This window comes from Lissotriton helveticus, chromosome 1_1 (assembly GCF_964261635.1).
Source record: "Lissotriton helveticus chromosome 1_1, aLisHel1.1, whole genome shotgun sequence".
In the NCBI taxonomy this organism is placed as follows: Eukaryota; Metazoa; Chordata; class Amphibia; order Caudata; family Salamandridae; genus Lissotriton; species Lissotriton helveticus.
In genome coordinates, this window is record NC_136057.1 from 1,876,159,975 (window position 1) to 1,876,182,393 (window position 22,419).

At 45.1% G+C, this 22,419-nt stretch overlaps 1 protein-coding gene across 1 annotated transcript in view; it reads left to right on the forward strand.

Annotated features, from left to right (window-relative positions):
* Positions 1-22,419, forward strand: part of BRINP2 (BMP/retinoic acid inducible neural specific 2) — a 254,992-nt gene that overhangs the window by 206,038 nt on the left and 26,535 nt on the right. The window contains exon 7 of the mRNA XM_078642029.1: positions 2,413-2,635. Within this exon, the coding sequence (XP_078498155.1) occupies positions 2,413-2,635 (223 nt within the window). The remainder of the gene's footprint in view (positions 1-2,412; positions 2,636-22,419) is intronic.

Below are 22,419 nucleotides of genomic sequence, written 5' to 3' on the forward strand. Positions count from 1 at the left end.
GCCACTGGGTGTCGTAGGCTATAAAGAACTTGTAATATGGTGGGTGGGACCAAGTTTGTGATGGAGAATCCTATCTGCTCATCTCTGAATACAGCCCAAAGACTCCATAATATAGACTGATAACATTGTGTCCATGCATAAACGGATGCCTACAAAAATTCGTACCTACATCTAAGTCCAAAATCCTTCAAAACTCACTTTTTACATGCTCTAGGACTAAGATAATTTAACCCCTTCGCCGCGGGGGTAATGCCTCCGCTGTGCTGAGGGGAGGGGGGCGCGCACAGCGCCCCGGTGCTCATGACGAGCTCGGCTCGTCATGCAGCACGGTGGCGCTGTGCTCATGACGAGCTGAGCTCGTCATGACCACACCCGTTTTTGTGGAATGTTCAGCACAGCAGGTGAATTATCCCCACGTGTGAGCGCCACGGCGGTCATGAGAGCTCAGCTCGTCATGAGCACAGCGCAACCGTGCCTCATGACTAGCTGAGCTCGTCATGGGCATGCGAGGGGTTAAAGAATACTAACTCTAGTCCTAATCTATTTGGGACAGTGGCTCTTGGATCACATCAGTAACAGAAGTCTTGTTTCACTGGAAAACATAAAACCGACAGAAGAGATGAAGCAACCAGGGACAGAAGCACCGCCCCACTGCTCCTCCATTCACAAATGGTAATGACAATCTAGCAGCCCCCTTTAAGAAACAAAGCCATCTGCTGGCTCCCAGTACTATCAAAAGACAGCAGCTGCGTGACACTTAAAAAAATATAGGAGCATTGACTCGCATCCTGATGCAGACCCCGATCCACCGTCCTTGGGGCCGAAATGCATAGTGTCCACAATATTATAACAAGAAGTGTATACAAACCAAGCCAGGGTTCTTTATAGGAGGAGCCCCTAACCCATCAACCAATCAAAGACTTTCTTACCACTCCTTTAAAAACCTCCCCTCTGTTGGACTTTAAAATAGTGACCTAATCACAGCCTCTGGAATGAAGAAACAGTAATCAGAGAGTGAAGCCATGTTATGTGTATAAGGGTCTGTTGTAATTGTCTTGATATTATTTTGCTAGTTTTTCACAGAGATTATGCACTTTTTTCCAAGTGTGCCACATCGATCACATGTGAGATGTTTGCAAAAACATGATTTTAAAAATAATTTTTGCAGGAAAAGAAAATGTTTTTGAATTAAAGATGACAAAACGCGATTTCATTGTGCCAAGCCTCTAAACATTGCCATTTAAAGGCAAGGAGTTTAATGAGGTTGGTCTATAAATAATTTGAAAATGAGAAGCAATACTCTTACAAAGAGGATCATAACTAAAGTGTGTGTCCTTTACAAGTAATGCCATATTTATGGATAGGGAGACCTTTTGCTTCATTTATATATTTCCAAAAATCCGGCACTGATCTGAACACCCTGGTTTAACTCACATCTATTCAGAATTCTAATTTGTGCTCCCTGACCTCTTAGGGAGTTAGGGAGTATGGCTCAAGTGTTGTAAGCATCATTACCTTAAAGAGCCACAGTGCATCTATCAGATTTTTTAACATTTCCACTGCTGCAGAATTGTTTAAGTCCCTTGCAGGACAGATGGGTGTCCAGTGCAGTATTTCTGGCCAAAATTTTGAATGCTCGCTCAGTGTTTCAAAGGAGCAAACCGTGTGACTAAAAAATCCTTTTCATCAGCCCACAATTCCACCACAATTTTGAATTGAATATTCAGGACCATGCCTTTTTGTAGGTGAATATTGTAACCTGTAACCTTCATTGTTTGTGTGGTTCTTTCTAGTAAGTCAATATATATCCGTGTAACTTGCCTGAAACTCACTTTGTGGCTGCAAATGCATGGTGGAATTACTGTTTCAGAGAGGTTCCCAAGTTTACTTTGTCATCGCTAGAGAATTACCCATTGAAAGTATGATTTCATAGATTTTCGTAAGAATATGGACATCTGTGCTCACTTTTATCCTCTTACAAAATACAGGTAATGTATATGAAATCAAAACAGAAATGGTTCCTAGATAAAATCCGATTTTTAATAAAATTCTGTAGAGAACTTCTGAAAAACATTTGCCTACAATTTTGCCAAATTTTGGGGTGGGTGCCCAGATGCCTTGTTCTTTCACAAAATGAGTAAAAAAGGTTTGAAGACCTAGAGAAAGAGACGAGAGTGACTAAAAAGACAAGCGTTTTGTGGTTTTAGAGAGAGTGCTGATGTCAATTGGAGGCAGTGAGGGGCACTCAAAAGTCAATAGGAGGCATCAGAAGCGTATGCCTTTAACGTTGGGTGTTTCCAGGTGGACAACCGCATGGGCTGCAAAACAGGGATATTCATGCATTCCCTAGGTGAAGATGTCACACTTTGATCTCACTCCTTCAATGTGTCTTCTCTTTCTTCTTGTAACCAGGGCACTTTCAGTCCTTTTTGAGGAGGCTTCCAGGGGACCGCTTCCTGAACTCTACTGCTGTCTCCCAGTTCTGGGCCATGGATCCGCACCTCACCCATCGTTACGAGCAACTGGTGACCAATTTGAGGCTTCTCCTCACCAAGGCTCAGAGGATCATCCGGCGACTGTTTACACTCTGCAAACACTGCCGCCGACAGCCCCATGTCAAACTGCTAAGGGAGAGGTATGACCAATGCATATGACCATTCTCTGCCTGCTTTTATATCCGAAGTGTGAGGCAGTGATGGAGGACAAAGTGATAGATAAGCCTTCAGTACGGTGGTGACAAAAGTGTCTCTTTGGGTACAGAATCTCTTCCACTCACATAGCGTACTATGACAATAGGGTGTCAGGAAATCCGGGTGATGCACCCTTCAAGGTCAAGGAATATCTCCCCGTGGATGTAGTGTAGCGAAGCGGAGGAGCAGAAAAAGGCATACACCAGGAAAGAACAGCTACAGCGTAAACCACAGAAACAGGATATAGAAGGCAAGCAACCTTAGCGTGAACAAACAGGGAACGGGCTAATAATTTAGCAACACTCTGGGTTACCACCAATGTTCCCTCTAATTTTATTCTTTTGTGTGTGACATTAAAGGTTCCCTGTGCACATCCGCCAAGGCTGCGTGCACCAAAGGCATGTTCACTATGTAAGCGATTGCAGCATGTGACCTGACAAAGTCAGTAGGTTCTACCATTTCACATTAAATGTAACATGTTCATTTTGATTCACTCTTAGTTGCATTTAATAATCATATTTAAGTCAGACATATTATATACTGACATGATTGTACTAGTTCCCCATAACATTTATTCCAGCAGCGCCTGCATTAAACAGGTTTAGAAATTACAGAACTAAATGTTTGTACCATTAAGTAAACATACTTTAAATAGTGTAGTAGAGCATTCAGCAGAACTTTCAAGTTTTCCCAAGTCAGGCATAAGTAGCTGATCCAGTCATGTTTGTTTATTGTCATTACATAACATATATTTTTTCCACCACAGTATATCAACAAGAATGCAAGCACTAGAATGCAAAAAGAACAAGCATTTACAATGCAATGGTTTTGCCTTTGTTAAAGTTAGAGCTATTGGCATTGCTCTTGACATTATTTTTATTTATGTTTTTTTTAACAAAAATAAATGGCATTGTCATTTACAATGCCACTAGCTTTATCTCTCGCAAATGACACACACAAACACACACAGAGCCCCCCCACACACACACCCACACAGAGCCCCCCACACACACAGACACGGACAGCGGGAGTCAAGAGGGGGGGAGGGGGGCGAACAAAGACACGGACAGCGGGAGGAGGGACGACATGAGTACCAGTTACATTACAAGGACATATTCATTTTGGTAGGCACGAGAAGACGAAGTGATTTTGCACAGAATTACATGAAGTTGAAAAAACAAAGAGCCACGGACAGCGGGAGGGGTGGGGGGGGCGAAACGGCACAGACAACATGAGACGCGAGGGGGGGTGCGGGGGCGGGAACGGACACACGGAGAGCGGGAGGGGGGCAGGGGTGGGGACGGGCACACGGAGAGCGGGAGGGGGGGCAGGGGCGGAACGGGCACACGGAGAGTGGGAGGGGGGAACGGGATAAAAACATGCTGCTTACCTGAGCATTGAGCAGGAGAAAGTGTGGTTGACGGGCCCCGGCGCCATCTTCGGCGGAATGAGAAAACACGCCCGGACAGAAAAAAACAAGCATTTGCAATGCAATAGGTCTCGCATTTGCGAGAGTTTGAGCTACTGGCTTTGCAAATGACAATTCATTTTATTTGTGTGTTTTGAAAACCTGCGAGGGCGCACTTTGTACTTATAGTCATTGCTTACAAGATGCAAGGCTGCCAATAACTATGCTTCTTTTACTGCCACCCTTGCTTCTCATAAGCAAGGACTAGAAGTACAAAGTGAGTGTTTACGCACCGCTTGCAGCTTTTCAAAACACATAAACAAAACTACATGTGTTATGTCACTTACATTTGTGTGGACACTCATGTATTCAGACTCACCTACGCAGGATTAGCAGTAGTTTCTTAAAAGCACTACATTTTTCTGCCAATACCTTCACGTCTGCCCACTTATGCTTGCGTTTTAGCCCTGCTTCGCACTATATTAAGTATAAAGACACACACACTCGAGCACCCACACACACACATATATACACAACAGACAGCACACACAAATCACGCAAACACATACACTGACACAAAAAAATGCAGACACGCACCAGTGCCTGTCAGGGGGTCACTGCTGGCATCCACACGCAGGTCCTGCATGTCCTTCACTGGTGCACACCAGGGTTTGCCGATATATACCGTGCATTGTATGTCGTTTGGGGACACAGCCCTTTCTCTGCACATTGTAGGACAGAAATGGGGGTTGTGCAGGGAGTGTGGTTTCTTCTTTCCAACAATGGGCGTGCCCCGGTTCTTTCCGAGTAAACACAGACTAAGTGCTTCTATTGTTAGCGCCACGAGGACTTGGGCCTGCTCTTCAGGTGCATGACACACCTGCTTCTTGTGCACTCCCTGACAAAGAACGAAGCCCCCGGTTGCTGTTAATGAAGCCTCGAAGGATCACGTTACCGGCCACGGGCCTGCCAGCAGTGAGGAGAGGCGCTTTGTGTGGCCCTACAGAGCCAGGACCCAGCACAAGTGAGGCCGAATGGGGTCTCCGGGCCTACTCTGGCGATCATTGCATTAGATTGGAGATAATTTTGTCACACATATCTTTAAACAACTTACATACAGTCTAGGACTGTTGACTCAGGGGATTTATGCTTCCACTTTAGAAACCTGTGTTTGACCTCATAACCGCAGGTTCAGATGCTAGAGGGCCTACTAAGATGTTCATCCTTCTGAGGCCGATAAAATGAGCACAATTGTTTAACTATTAATAAAATACAGCTATTTTGTGTGAAGGTGCACTTAAAAACTACGTGTTATATTACTTACATTTGCGTAGACACTCCTGTATTCAGACTCGCCCACGCAGTATTACCAGTAGTTTCTTATAAGCACTACATTTTTCTGCCAATACCTTCACGTGTGCCCAATTATGCCTGCGTTTTAGCCCTGCTCCGCACTGTCTTAAGTATAGACACACACACTCGAGCACACACACATAGGTACGCCCAGATACACAGACAGCATGCACACAGCACACACAAATCACACACGCACACACACACTGACACAGAGAAACGCAGACACGCACCAGTACCTGTCAGGGGGTCACGGCTCGTGTCCACATGCAGGTCTTGCACGTCCCTCTCTGGTGCACACCAGGATTTACCGTTTGCCCATATATACCGTGCCTTGTCTGTCTCCGAACGGAGTATGTAGCTGCGCCTAGACTCATGCACTCTGCTCTGCTTTTTGGACAGTGGCAAACTTTAGCCCAATTGTCCAGTTTCTACTGGTATACTGCCCCGTTAGTGGTACAGAGGGAGGGAGGGCGGGCACCCACTGCAGTGCGCGCTGTATCAAAATACACCCACGGCGAAGTTACGTGCAAAAGTTACTCAGCTCTTTTACGTGGGACCCTGGTAGTCTACAGGGTGTGCGTTTCTAAGTGGGGTAGTGCCCGCTCTCAAGTGACGCCTCCTGCGCCACGGTTTAGGACTGCAGGAGGTTGTGGAATCTCTAAGACATGTATCCTTTACTAAGTGCATGTTTTGTAAACACCACCACACACTCATGCAGGGGCCACTGAGCAAAGCAGAAGTCGGGGCAGGTCAAGTTGAAGGTTTGTGCAGAACCGCATGAAACAAAAACACCCACACACAAGGATAAGCGAGAGAACTTCAATGCCATTCGGAGATTCTGTATCCCAACAGTCTAGACATTTTTGTAAACTACTGCTCGTGGGTGGTGCTGTACTTTAACATATGTAAATGCTGCATCCACGGTAACAAAGAGCTATTGTGATTGGGAGCGTTTGTGTGTAGTAATGCACAACACAAGATAGTAAGGGGTCAAGACATATGTTCTAACTGAATTAAATCTCTACAACACCGAACGGAACAAGAAGACAGGAAAAAACAGGAAAAAACAAAGGAGTGTCAAATAAATCACACCTAGGGTCTCCTGTCACTAAGGGAGAAACCCCATCAGTCACCACTCGGATCCGCCCTTCATCATCTGGGATCCTGCACCCTCTGAGCCACAGATGTATAGACCCACAGTGGATTGGCAGATGTCTAAGGGCCCGATGTAGGTAAATCCCATTTACCGATTTTGAAATACCGAATCTTACCGATTCGGTATTTTAAAATCGGTAAATGGGATGTAGGTCCCAACATCTGGATTCGTTACCGAATCCTTAACAATTCATTAATTACCGATTCGGTAAATACCGAATCGGTAATGCCCATTCTTTCCTATGGGCTTTGAAGCCCATAGGAATGATTAGGCATTACCGATTCGGTATTTACCGAATCGGTAATTAATGAATTCACAAGGGTGCAGGGGGTGTCACTTTGACACCCTCTAGCACCCCCAAAACGGCCATGTGTGCAATGTGGCACACAGACATGCCCTAAGGGCACGTCTGTCTGTCACATGGCACATGTGTACATGCACAGATGTGCATGTACACAGGAATCGGTTTTTTACCATGGATTTGTATTCCATGGTAAAATACCGATTCTGTAAGCCATGTGCTGCCGGAACATAGGCTACCTACATTGCATTTTCGGTAATTTTACGGAATCGTTATCATTACCGAATCGGTAAATATTACCGACTCGGTAAATTTACCGATTCGGTAATGATAACGATTCGGTAAAATTACCGAAAATGTGCCCCTACATCACCATAGCCCTTTACCGATCGGAAACGGCCGAAAATCGGTATTTTCGGCCGATTCCGATCGGTAAAGGGCTACCTACATCGGGCCCCAAGTGCCTAATCCTACATGTGGCGGACCAACAAGAGGGAGAACATAGGTATTTGGTGGTGACTTGAAGCAGTGCTTAAAGTGCGAAAAACGTGAAGTGCACAGTGAATAGTGAAAACTGGTTATAAAATTAGGTAAAGAAGCAGAGAGGAAATTTATTAGAGTTTGCTTCTTCCCTAAGTATTAAAAGAAAGGAGTGCGTGGTGGTTTAAACAAATAACCACCGTTGGAAAGAAAGGTCGACATGTTTCTGCAGACTTATCAGATCAAACAGTATCCAGCTGCTTCCTCAGGACCAAATTACGCTACTGCTTGTGCAAAGAATAAGTGGGAAAACAAAAAAGTAAATGGATATCACCTGCAATGTAGCGATACCATCTTTCTCCTGGCTGATTTGGTTCATATGCCAAAAGCAGGTCCATTCAAAAAAACATATATGTAGAGAAAGAAAACAGAAGAAGTACAACGTTTTTTAGTGCAAACCACAATGTAAGTGCACAAAAACAGACAACTTTTTGTCATTATCAATGCTTGTCAGATGTGGTCGCCTGTGCGTGCGTCTAACACATCTCTATTTACAACACCAAGTTTGTAGTTGCTCACTTACCTAACTGGCAGGAGAGAAAGACCCACCTCACCTGGCTACAGCGCAGGTAAAGCGAGGCACCGCTCTGGAGTAGCGAAAAGACATAAGTAAAATGAAAGGGAAACATTAGGACATCAAAGTCATCACGCTATTCAAGCAGAATACCTCACACACAAATCATGTTTTTTTTAAAAAAGTATGTATCGTGCTTGTACTCTGACCATAATAGATCTTGATCAGCCCCGTAAAAGCCCCACCAGTGATCGTTTATCGATGGTGCAGAACTGGTTTACAGAATAGCAGAAAAACGGGCTCTAGGTTGCACATGTGAAAAGACCTGCACATTATGCAGATTGCACCGGTGTCGGAAACACGCAGTCAATGAGAAGTACACTGCGCATATAAACGATGTTACAAGTTACATGGCATGAAAGTCAAGACTACCTCCACAGCCTCTTCTCAGAGCAGCGGAGAGCAAGAAGCCGTGATCAGGAAAAATCTGTGAATGGTCACGCCTCTCGTGAGTGAAACTCTCTACATCTCTCAACGGAAGGAGCAAAGGCTGCCTTCCGAATTCCGAAGGGGACCCGTCATGAATTGTTACCCCGGGGCCTGAAGATTAGACGCACCAAAAACTACCCTCATACAGACAAAACAGACGTGGTCTCAGCCTACCTGTCCGTCGGTACCCCGGGCGTCCCTCTGGGCTGTCGTGGGAGGTACCGACGCGGCATTCGGCTTGTTGATTATATCCGGCAGGAACGAAAAAGCGCCGCATGCCGATGACGTCAGTCTGTGTGCGCTCTACTGGGCATTATGGGGATTGTAGTCTTCATCCTAATTACACTATGGAAGAGCTGAGCAAGTGTATTATTGTGATGATAGTAGCGCTGATGGCATACACTACAAAATGGTGTTGGCGATCATCAAGCGCTATGTAAGAGAAATGGAACAAGGAGTGTCCAATGAACATATACATCAGTCCAACAGGTCGTAGACAAAATATTGCGTATGGCACTCAGTTGGAAGGGGTATATTTCAAATATGTACCAAGCTTACACTATGGAAGAGCTGAACGAGTGTATTATTGTGATAATAGTAGCGCTGATGGTATACATTACAAAGTGGTGTTGGCGATCATAAAGCGCTATGTTGGCGAAATGGAACAAAGAGTGTCCAATGAAAATATGCATCAACAGGTCGTAGACAAAATGTTGCATACGGCGCTCAGTTGGAAGGGGTATATTTCAAATATGTACCAAGCTTACAAAGATCTTACTATTTGGCAGTAGAGCAACAAGAAGGGGATTGATCAGTGCTATTACTATGCAATGTGCCCAACAATGGGGCCCAACTGATATAACTCAGTGGTCACAGAATCACGTCCATTTCATCATAATGACATCCATGGGATCGGTTCGTTGAGCCCTATTTTATATGATCGGAGTTTGTACACCCATTTTTGCTCTTTGCCGAATAGGAACCCACTGATGTCTGTAATGTGTGATGGAATCAGAGGTTGTTCGATAATTGTCCACTTGAGTTCGGAAGGAGAATGGCCAACCTCTATGTAATGAGCTGTTAGTCTGGTAGCCTGTTTAGAGCACCGGATGGAGCTCCTGTGCTCAGAAATCCTCAGTTTCACTTTACGTGCAGTCATCCCTACATACTGCATATTGCAGGGACATGTGATAAAATAGATGACATTTTGACTGTTACAATTAGTGAAGCGGCGCTGCTCCCAGGGGCGCCCTGTACCAATCTCAATCTGTGTCGATTTGGTTGTAAATGGACATGCCACACAGTTGCCACAGGGATGGTGTCCCGTGACGGCTGGCATATCCCAGAGGGTTCCTATGGTACGGGGATTCATGGTCTTAGGTCTCGTATGGACCAACTGATCCTTCACATTCCGTCCCCGTTTAAACGCAAAGAGGGGAGGGGGTAGGGTGACAGTGTCTCCCCCTGTGTTCAGGATGGCCCAGTGCTTTTTCACTATTTTCTGAATTAGGTTTGACTTAGTACTGAAGGTGTTGACATAAGTTATTCTCTTTGATGCTTTTTTTGGAGGCAAAAGTTCAAGAAGACCATCCCTGTTATTGTTTAAAGCGCGCTTTTTGGCTGCTTTAACAAGTTTCTTAGGGTACTTCTTTTCCACCAACTGTTTCTCGAGGTTCGAAGCATGTACCTCAAAAGCCGGCCTGGTCGAACAATTTCGTTGAATACGAAGAAATTGTCCGTATGGCAGATTATCAAGCAGGGCTTTAGGATGAAAGCTCTGATAGCTCAAAAGGGAATTCCTTGCTGTAGGTTTCCGATATATTTCAGTATGTAAACCTAACGGGGTGGGTGTAACCAACAGATCTAAAAAAGATAACTCCTCTGCACTATATTCCATGGTAAATTTCAGAAAAGGATTCAGCTCATTTAACCACACATGGAATCTATTCAAGTTCTCGATTGTGCCACGCCATACCACCAACACGTCATCAATGTAACGCTTCCATAGACATTGATGACGTGTTGGTGGTATGGCGTGGCACAATCGAGAACTTGAATAGAAGTACCCTAAGAAACTTGTTAAAGCAGCCAAAAAGGGCGCTTTAAACAATAACAGGGATGGTCTTCTTGAACTTTTGCCTCCAAAAAAAGCATCAAAGAGAATAACTTATGTCAACACCTTCAGTACTAAGTCAAACCTAATTCAGAAAATAGTGAAAAAGCACTGGGCCATCCTGAACACAGGGGGAGACACTGTCACCCTACCCCCTCCCCTCTTTGCGTTTAAACGGGGACGGAATGTGAAGGATCAGTTGGTCCATACGAGACCTAAGACCATGAATCCCCGTACCATAGGAACCCTCTGGGATATGCCAGCCGTCACGGGACACCATCCCTGTGGCAACTGTGTGGCATGTCCATTTACAACCAAATCGACACAGATTGACATTGGTACAGGGCGCCCCTGGGAGCAGCGCCGCTTCACTAATTGTAACAGTCAAAATGTCATCTATTTAATCACATGTCCCTGCAATATGCAGTATGTAGGGATGACTGCACGTAAAGTGAAACTAAGGATTTCTGAGCACAGGAGCTCCATCCGGTGCTCTAATCAGGCTACCAGACTAACAGCTCATTACATAGAGGTTGGCCATTCTCCTTCCGAACTCAAGTGGACAATTATCGAACAACCTCTGATTCCATCACACATTACAGACATCAGTGGGTTCCTATTCGGCAAAGAGCAAAAATGGGTGTACAAACTCCGATCATATAAAATAGGGCTCAACGAACCGATCCCATGGATGTCATTATGATGAAATGGACGTGATTCTGTGACCACTGAGTTATATCAGTTGGGCCCCATTGTTGGGCACATTGCATAGTAATAGCACTGATCAATCCCCTTCTTGTTGCTCTACTGCCAAATAGTAAGATCTTTGTAAGCTTGGTACATATTTGAAATATACCCCTTCCAACTGAGCGCCGTACGCAACATTTTGTCTACGACCTGTTGATGCATATTTTCATTGGACACTCTTTGTTCCATTTCTCCAACATAGCGCTTTATGATCGCCAACACCACTTTGTAATGTATACCATCAGCGCTACTATTATCACAATAATACACTCGTTCAGCTCTTCCATAGTGTAAGCTTGGTACATATTTGAAATATACCCCTTCCAACTGAGTGCCATACGCAACATTTTGTCTACGACCTGTTGGACTGATGTATATGTTCATTGGACACTCCTTGTTCCATTTCTCTTACATAGCGCTTGATGATCGCCAACACCATTTTGTAGTGTATGCCATCAGCGCTACTATCATCACAATAATACACTTGCTCAGCTCTTCCATAGTGTAATTAGGATGAAGACTACAATCCCCATAATGCCCAGTAGAGCGCACACAGACTGACGTCATCGGCATGCGGCGCTTTTTTGTTCCTGCCGGATATAATCAACAAGCCGAATGCCGCGTCGGTACCTCCCACGACAGCCCAGAGGGACCCCCGGGGTACCGACGGACAGGTAGGCTGAGACCACGTCTGTTTTGTCTGTATGAGGGTAGTTTTTGGTGCGTCTAATCTTCAGGCCCCGGGGTAACAATCCATGACGGGTCCCCTTCGGAATTCGGAAGGCAGCCTTTGCTCCTTCCGTTGAGAGATGTAGAGAGTTTCGCTCACGAGAGGCGTGACCATTCACAGATTTTTCCTGATCACGGCTTCTTGCTCTCCGCTGCTCTGAGAAGAGGCTGTGGAGGTAGTCTTGACTTTCATGCCATGTAACTTGTAACATCGTTTATATGCGCAGTGTACTTCTCATTGACTGCGTGTTTCCGACACCGGTGCAATCTGCATAATGTGCAGGTCTTTTCACATGTGCAACCTAGAGCCCGTTTTTCTGCTATTCTGTAAACCAGTTCTGCACCATCGATAAACGATCACTGGTGGGGCTTTTACGGGGCTGATCAAGATCTATCATGGTCAGAGTACAAGCACGATACATACTTTTTTTAAAAAAACATGATTTGTGTGTGAGGTATTCTGCTTGAATAGCGTGATGACTTTGATGTCCTAATGTTTCCCTTTCATTTTACTTATGTCTTTTCGCTACTCCAGAGCGGTGCCTCGCTTTACCTGCGCTGTAGCCAGGTGAGGTGGGTCTTTCTCTCCTGCCAGTTAGGTAAATGAGCAACTACAAACTTGGTGTTGTAAATAGAGATGTGTTAGACGCACGCACAGGCGACCACATCTGACAAGCATTGATAATGACAAAAAGTTGTCTGTTTTTGTGCACTTACATTGTGGTTTGCACTAAAAAACGTTGTACTTCTTCTGTTTTCTTTCTCTACATATATGTTTTTTTGAATGGACCTGCTTTTGGCATATGAACCAAATCAGCCAGGAGAAAGATGGTATCGCTACATTGCAGGTGATATCCATTTACTTTTTTGTTTTCCCACTTATTCTTTGCACAAGCAGTAGCGTAATTTGGTCCTGAGGAAGCAGCTGGATACTGTTTGATCTGATAAGTCTGCAGAAACATGTCGACCTTTCTTTCCAACTGTGGTTATTTGTTTAAACCACCACGCACTCCTTTCTTTTAATACTTAGGGTAGAAGCAAACTCTAATAAATTTCCTCTCTGCTTCTTTACCTAATTTTATAACCAGTTTTCACTATTCACTGTGCACTTCACGTTTTTCGCACTTTAAGCACTGCTTCAAGTCACCACCAAATACCTATGTTCTCCCTCTTGTTGGTCCGCCACATGTAGGATTAGGCCCTTAGACATCTGCCAATCCACTGTGGGTCTATACATCTGTGGCTCAGAGGGTGCAGGATCCCAGATGATGAAGGGCGGATCCGAGTGGTGACTGATGGGAATTCTCCCTTAGTGACAGGAGACCCTAGGTGTGATTTATTTGACACTCCTTTGTTTTTTCCTGTTTTTTCCTGTCTTCTTGTTCCGTTCGGTGTTGTAGAGATTTAATTCAGTTAGAACATATGTCTTGACCCCTTACTATCTTGTGTTGTGCATATGGTTTTGGGATATTAGTATTGTTGGGTCATAAAACTATCCCCTAGACCCTCCCCTATCTGGTTTATGTTATGTGTGTAGTAATGCCCTCAGCTGTGGTGAGGCTCCTTTATCGTGGAAATTGTCCCAACTTTTCCCGAATGTGTTGCTCTTTGATAAGTGCGTGCGGGGACGCTTAGTTGTTATGGATAATGTTTTGTGGGTCTGTCCCTCCGTGCGAGCCGGTGTTGGGTGTATTGGTATCTGACCAATTTAAGAAAGCACGAAGCCCTGGGAAAATAACAGACGCTGCATGTAGCGCTGACTGAACTGGAATCGCTCAAGGCGCTGGACTACCCACCAGCCACGTGAATGACCCGGTGTCAGGCAGTTGGGGGCTTCTTGTGTGAGGAAAGTGGGAGGGGAAACAGAAGGTCATGTTCAGCAACTTAGTAAGGGGCTCAATGTCCGTAACAGCTGCAAAGAGGGAAGGAAGGTCGGGCATCTCTGTATTTTTGCGCGGCCCGGGAAATGACATCACGGGAGTGTCCCCCAATCACAGCGCGGCCCGGGACAAAGGGGCGGGGCTTAAAAAAAGCCCGAGAAACGCCCCCGAATCGCGTTTTCCACGAGAAAGCGTGATTGACAGCCTCTGTCTCCCAATGGCTAGCCTCCATTTATGGAGCTAGCCAATGAGAGACAGAGGCGGGTCATCGATCCGACATAGAACTCAAAAGGTTTTTTAGCACATGCGCACTACGTGCGCACTTGCAGGCAAAACCTAAAAACCATATTGGATGAGCTAGCTATGCCTGTCATTGGACAGCAGCATGCTGCTGCTGTCCAATGACAGGCATAGCTAGCCATGCCCTGATGCTGGACAGCAACAGATATATTCCTTTGGTGCCTGGAGCCCAAACTTAACTCTGGGCCATGTGAGAAGTGCAGCTTCATGCACGCCAAGGCCATAAAGGAGTGAATTGAATTGAATTTATGTGCATAAGTTAATTAAAACCATTGCATTACAATAAAAACATTAAAGGAAAAAACGACACAATTCATGGAAATTAAAAACTCTGGTAAGGTGCAATAGTTGAGTCCTAACGTTCTTCTTCACATGTTTGCTGTTGGCCGTTGTTCTTTGTCCGGTCCCCTGTGAAAGTAACAGCCATCTGGCTCCTCAAATCTGCTGGACTTACTTTGTTACCATTCCGCACGCTGATACTCTTCCTCTTATAGAGTGGTTGTGCTTATTGACTGTGTTGGGAAGGGTTCTTTCACGGTCCTGTGTAGTTTAAAGTAGTCCAATATCAGCGTTTGGACCTTACGCGGGCTGGGGTGGGGAGCAGTTCCGGGGTACATAGCACCTCTGAACAATTGTACAAATCTTCCGTAGCGGGCCAGGATGTGAGGTTCTTTTTGGGTGAAACATACTCCAGAGGCCTCATGGCAGGTGGTTACTTCTGCTCTCAAGCATAGTTCTCTCAGAAGAATCTTCCTTTCTGTGGCTAAGGTCGGGCAACAGCACAGGAGGTGTAGCCATGATTCACATTTGTAATCACACAGTCAGCATGCTCCGTCAGTGTTTTGGTTTGCCCAGGCCCTGCCGAAATCCGTAATTGGAAGTGCATGCATTCGCATGCACATAATCACTCTCCTGGTTTTAGGGATAAGAGGGATGGTAAGGTAGGGCTGAGGTTTGTTTAATAGGTTTGAGTCATTCAACAGAGTCAGGAAAGATAAGGTTTTTAATGTGGCCTGGTCTTGCTGGAACGAGACAAGCAGGACTTGTTTATTAATACGTGATTTCCAGATGGCGTATGAAATGCAGGGGAGAGTGAGTGCTGGGTTGTTAATTTCAATAGAGGCCATGGCTCTCGTAAGCTGTTTATTCCATGGCGAGCCAGTTTTTTCGAATATGTCTCTGAGGCGGCTCTTTAAGGATTCCGTCGGAGATTTTAAAATTCGGATATAATATTTTAGAAAGTCAGTCTCAAGGGTTAATGATTGTTTAACTAGCCCAAGCTCCAGCCTAAGTCTCGTCCTGGAAAGGAGTCAAAGGCACAGCTCTTCATGGCATGAGCTTAGGATGGCCGCTGGGTGTGTCACTGCTTCAGGTCACTCCCTGACTTCCGGGCATCAACATCAACATCATCCTTGGATCTGATTCTTAATAGAACAACGCTATGGGCCCAGACCTCCTGCTTTCTACCTAGAGTTTCCATCTCCTGGGACTTACAGTCCACAGTTTGTTGTCTTCACCCAGGCTATGCTGGCTCTTTCATCCTCCAGCTTCCTCTGGTGCATCTGAAAGCCCAAGAGCCCCTGGGGCCTCTGACTGGGACTAGGTTTCCACCGGATTCTCCATCCTTGGCTCTGATCAACCCTGCTCAGCCTCTTCCTGATGCGGCAGTTGCTCTGCTGCCAGCATTTCAGCGATCTCTGATCTGTTACAAAATGTGCCAAACTTCCGAAATGCGAAGGCCATTTTGATATGATCCCAGTGCCATGCCCAACAGTTGATGGAAAAAGAGTTCCTGGCAGAGCTTCACCTTGTGGTAAGCACATTGTCAGGTTTGAAGTGAGTTTTGGCTATTACTGAGACCACATTCAGATGGCCAATATCATCAACCATGATGATCGCAATGAAGCGGGTAATATTTTTGCCCTTACGAGCACAGATGGTGGGGGCACTGTGGCTCTGCAGAAAGCAAGTGGCTTAGTCACTTTTTCTGAGGTACATCTGGAGAGTTCATCACCATCTCCAAAGGAGGTGGTTGCCTCCTTCATGGCTGTGCTAAGCAAGATTGGTTAGTTTCTGGAATGGCTTTGCCTGTAGATGAAAGCAAAGCTAACCACACAGAGATTCTGCAACTGACCCCCTCTGCTGTGGATCCCTTGCTCCCTTACAACAAGGCCTTCATAGATCACATTGAGTAAACAAGTTTCTGCTCAGATGGTGAATCGTCAGGTCACCCAGTATCACAATCCTACATCTCATTCTTCTCTGGCTCACTCCCGGAGCGTCTTGTGGTACAGGCTTCCACTTCCTCCAAGCAGAATCCTGACTCTTTCCTCTCTAATCTCCTAGAGGGAGTCTAAGATGATTGAGGCAATGGTGAAGAAATTGTTCTTTTCTGGTGTGCCTTTCCGATTAACTTCGAGAATGCTACTTGCCTTCTGGCCTGTTACTCTCATGATCTTTAGGAAATTGCACAAATGTTTTCCTTGATTCTCCTTGATCACCTTTGGGACAATTTTGCAGAAGTTTTGCATGATTGTCAGAACACGGCCAAAGAGAACCTCTTCAACTCTGGCCTACATTATGTGGAATCAGTGGTAAGGTCCATGGACATCTTTATTGCCATGCATCATGATGCCTGGATGTGCTCCACTGGCTGTTTGGTGATGCCCAGTTGACTCTTATGAACATTCCCTTCGATGGCGCTCATGCTTTTGACAAGAATGCCGACTTACCCATGGATCATTTTAACAGGCTTATGCCATGGCCCCCTGATTAGGCCTTTCTTCCCCTGCTCTTCAGTTCCACAGAAAAAAAAGTATAAGGCCAGGGAATACTCCTATGATATACAGTTTTGGCAGCTCCCCCCCTCACAACCTGTGTAGTAGAAGTCCAACCAGTTATTTCCACAATACAAGGGATCTGGGTTTTCCGAGGGTCGCCATGGACAGCCCCAACAACCCTCCTCCTCTCCAGACCACTTTAGATCACCCTTGAGGAAACACCAGGCCTGTGAAGGGAAGGGTGCCATTTCACTTATATCATTTGCTATCTATCACTACGGGAAACATCCTTTGCAACGGAACCGCTACAACGCGGTACCGTTACGACGCAGTTTTAACAACGAAAGTTGTTACATCGACTTTCGCTGGAGGGCGCTCGAGGATAGGGGATAGTTTAATTTACTATCCAACACCTTCCCTACTATTCCCGGGGACTGGTGTTGGAATAGTAAATAAAACTATTCACTATCAGCGCCCCCCCAACGCAAGTCGTTGTAACGACTTGCGTTGTTAAAACTGCGTCGTAAAGGGACGCGTTGTAACGGTACGCGTTGTACCGTCATACATCCATCACTACAGACCATTGGTTCCTCCAGAGTGTCAAGAAGGGTACACCCTTCCACAACAGGCTCTCTCACATTATGCATTTCCTCTGTACAATCAAAGGACCCATGCTTTCACTCTCTCCATCACAATGTAATTTCTTTTCCGCTGGCACTGTCCACACTTCGTAGAGGTAGGTGAGCCAGTGGAGCCTTGAGCCAGATGCTTGGCTCTGGCTAACCTTGAAGTCCTCTTGAAACCTCTAGAGTAGACAAAAACAATCTGAGCTATCATGTGGCTTCTGCCTTCCACCCTCACGTTAAGCTTATGTACCAAGAATTAAAGACAAATATTAACCCTTGATGTTAAGCAGGAGAGAGAATAAGATACCCATCTAGCGCCTGAACTGCACAATATGAAACCAAAAAAACGGGGTCAATGTTCTCTTTTCTATTTGACCAAATTGTGTAATCTTAGGCAAATATTTTATGTACATGTGTCTCTTTTTTCTTCATTATTGCATATGGGAATGTCATGGAATATATAAGCTGCACATGTGTGCCAAACAAAACATATGTTGTGTTTGATTTAATAGATGTAACTATAATGTTTCTCCATCTATAATAAGAATATATCTATCTATAGGGTGCAGATGACAACTGACTTAACTCTTAGTTCACTAATGGCATTATTGTCATGGCAGGCGGAACAATGTTTTTAAATTCATACTTGAAAACCGTCAATTTTTCAAATGCTTTTAACGTAGTGAAATATTCTGCTGTACTAAAGGGAAACACTTTCGAATATTAAAGAAATATGCTGTTTGTAATTTTGAAGAGGCCAGCTCATATTTTTGCATTATATTTGTTCCATAAGTTATAAAGCACACATTATCAGGACTTGGCTCGTGCACAGGTTCTTATAGCTTAGCCAAACCTTGCTAATTTGTTGACCCTCCTCTCTAATACTTCACTGTCAATATTTCAACAGCTATGTGTCCCCTTTATTCTAAATGGCTCAAATGAAACCTTCCCTCTGTGCTCCACAGAGAAGCCAAAGATTGCATGAGCATGTTCTCTGATCACCTTTATGGCCCAGTGAGAGGCACTAGGAGACACTCACACTGCTTTCAGATGCAATTTCAGGGCGCTCAATATTGCCACACCAAAACCCCCATCCAAATCCTAAACTCACGGAAACACTTGGAGGCAACTCAGCTTGCATAATGCCCTGTATAAGCTGCATGAAAAAATAAATTACTGGAACACATCTTGGAAAATAAAATACTCGTAGGAAGCAAGATTGGGTATACCGTACAACATGAAGTCTAAAAGTGAAATGTAACAGGGACTGCATTGCTGACATGTATTACTTTTCGAAAAATTGTTTTTATTTGCAACATTAAAGGCATGAATATAGTAGTTGGTATGAACCTATTACTGTTTTGAATTGACCCTACCCCACATAAACTTCTAGCCTAGTGCTTAATGTGTGAAAAAATAAAAAATAAGTGCCAGGGCTCATGACTGGAGGCCACTGTAGCTTGCACCAGACATTGGCCCTGCTATGCTGCCAATGATAGTAACAAGACAACTACTAACTATCACACTCCTACAAATGTAACAATTCAGACTATTTCAGGCTTCCAAAGCCAAGAGAAAGGCTTTGGTGGCAGGTAATAGGCATTTTTAATTTATATTGTACTAATAAGTAACTGTTATTGTGGCCATCGCTAAATTAGCCAGACAGTGCTACCTTGTGCCACAGGGCTGGTGCCGAGCACAGGAAACCACAGGCTCAAATTAAGCACTGCCCTAACCTCAGCTATTACACCACTGTGGGCTGTTTGAAACCTGCGAGGTCAGTGTCATGCAAAATGCACGTTGATGCCATTCCAAAGGGACTGCTAAAATGTCCTATTACCTTTAGCAGACCCCCCCTTGGGCGCCATTCACACAGAACTGCCTACCCTCCCACCGCCTTCTTCCCTACAGCTGTTCCTGAGCACAAGGCCCATCGCACAATGTCTAATTACAGCCTCTCATATCTAAATTATTTACATAAAACACCCCAGCAGCTTTCCCAAATTGGCAGTGTGTGCAGAATCTGCTTCTTTCTGCACAAAATGCCCCCAAGTGCCCCCAAATAATTCTAAGACCTCTGACAGAGCGTGTGGGCATCAAGAGAAACTTTCAAGTCACTCATTTTAAATGAGCAGAGCACTTGATGAAGCCTCTCTTTCTGCATGTTCACTGTGCACGCTTCAAAAGTGAACCTGCTCTTTTTTAAAAAGGTAAGGTGCGCGCAGGCGTGCACCCGAAAGGGAACTCAAAACTTCCCACAGCTACAGGGAATGTTAATGCCTCTCTGCAGATTACTCTTACAGATAGCCACCCTGCAAGCCCCGTAGCAAGGAGGAAGCAGAAGGGATTCTGTCTCTTGACCCTAGGGCACAAACATGGATTGTACTTACACACACAAAATAAGCCCTTAGGGGACCAGCCGGAGACTCAGTGGCAGTTCCTAAGAAATATAGAAATGGCACACTCTCACAGGTAAGGCACTTAACCCCTTTGCTGTAGGGCTAATCCCCCCACGGCGCTGGGGCGCGCGCAGTGCCACGGTGCTTGTGACGAGTTCGGCTCATCACGCTGCACGGGGGTGCTGTGCTCATGACGAGCTGAGCTCATCAGGACCACACCCGTTTTTCGGAACGCTCAGCACAGCGGGGGAATTAGCCCCACGTGTGAGCGCCACGTGCGTCATGACGAGCTCAGCGCGTCATGACGAGCTCAGCTCGTCATGAGCACAGGGCAACCGTGCCTCATGACGAGCTGAGCACGTCATGAGCACGGGAGGGGTTAAGAGTACATAAAACACAAGACAAAGGATGGGGCAGTAATTGCCTCCAGGAACCCAGGAGCCAACCCCTGTACAAAGTAATACACTTATACACAAGTGAGGTCCATAAAGTACACTTACCAGACACAAGAGCCCAAGAGGAAAATACAGGGCAAGCACTAGAATGGAACCTAAGAGCGGAACCAAGCAGCCAGGAGCAAAGTATTCATGGAAAAACTGGAGAACAGGCAAGGCAGCGCAAGGATCCGAGGAACTATAACAAGCAAGAGGCTGGAACTTCAAGGGAACTAGAGACTGCAGTAGAATCACTGGGAAAGGGAACATAAACTAAGGGCATAATTTAGGAGACTGAGTAGAAAATACACGAGCTAAGGTAGAGGCAAAATGAATAACTAAAGGGAAAGTAGCAGGAACAGAAGGAACAAACTATTAGAAGGGGAGGAACACGGAGCTTCAGCAAATGGCAGCTTATAAGCAATTCCAGGCTGCAGCAAGCCCAGTGTGAAGTCATATGACTGGATTGCATAAGACTGATCATAGGTGTGTGCAATTCCAGTCTCACATCCTGGAGGAGAGAATCCAGTGCTGAGGAAAAGCAGGACTACTCCCATAGAAAGCAATGGAAAGCAGATTTCAGGTCTTATGGAATTCTTGGCAGGGCATTATGGAACCTGAAGTCCATGGACGCAAATGTGGGTTTTCTATTGCGTACAAGATTGAAATGAGAAACAAGCAGGAGAGGGACTTTGGGTGACTTTTATTGGTGATTTCCAGGCTGCAGATGGTTCATATGCAGCTTCTCCAAGCGGAGGAATGATGGAATCGTAATGCAGGATGCCAACCCACCCCCCTCCACTGGCCAGGTATACAACCAACTTTTCCTCCATTCCTCCAAGCAACTTGACTTGCAAGTAGATGTCTTCGAATCAATATATTTGTAGGTTCATAGTAAAAACTCAGGGTCCAATTTACGGTTTGGCGGACGGGATACTTCTGCCTCTTTTACAGATGGGCATACCTCAAGTTATTATTGCTAAAACCCTTGTTGGTTCTATTTAGGGCAAATGGAATAAACTATTTTTTCCAGACCCTAATCCTGTGGTGAGGGATGGGAAAAATCAATAGTGATTTCTATAGCCAGACAAAAAACTGCCATGTTGTGGGGGGGGTCATTCGTTTTGTGTTTATTGTGAACAAACTCCAGCTTTAGGGTTTTGTGTCTGAAAAACAAAAACATTTGAAAAAGTTTTTTGAATGGTCTTCAAAACTAACGCTCTGTCCACCCATCTTTGTGTACATTGACAGGGACAGCCCTAACAGTGATACCTTTCCATGTACAGAGATGACCCCTGGACCGCCGTCACCTCTACATTTGATGGAGGAAAGTCCTTCAGATGATGGAGGTGATGTCCTCCACCATCCTGATAGACAGAGTATCGTCCTTCAAGCTGTGAATAAGGCCCTCAATATTTTGCTACCGCACTGACTCATGGCCTATCAGAAGTGCTGTGACAAGGACAACAGTGCAAGTCCAAGGGGGAAATTGACATAGCAGGAAGGACATCAGAAGATCAAAAGTATGCTATATGTAAGAATCTTGGTAATATGCCAGCAGAACCTAGATGAAGAGTAGCGGAGTCACAGAATGGCGTCCTAAAATGGCTCTTCTTTCAACAAGCTTTGGCAAAGCCAATAGGCTGACTTGTAGAAGATTTATTTTATGAACTCTGCAACCTTAATTTGATGTGTAAAATCCTGTACTAAAAATGACAAAAGGGCGGTCATATATTTTGTGAGCTTTTGTCTTTATGTATTTGTCCTTGCTGTAATGCAGTGGTATGTGCTACTGGGAGAAAGCACAGGTTAGCAAAAAACTGTGAAAAAGCCAGCTGCCTTTTATATATTTATGTATGGCAGCAGGGGAGGCGCCAAAGCCCGACAACAAATACCCTCTCTCTGGCTAGGCTGTGATACTTCTCCGCTCTTTATAAGGTTCAAGGGTACAGCAGGA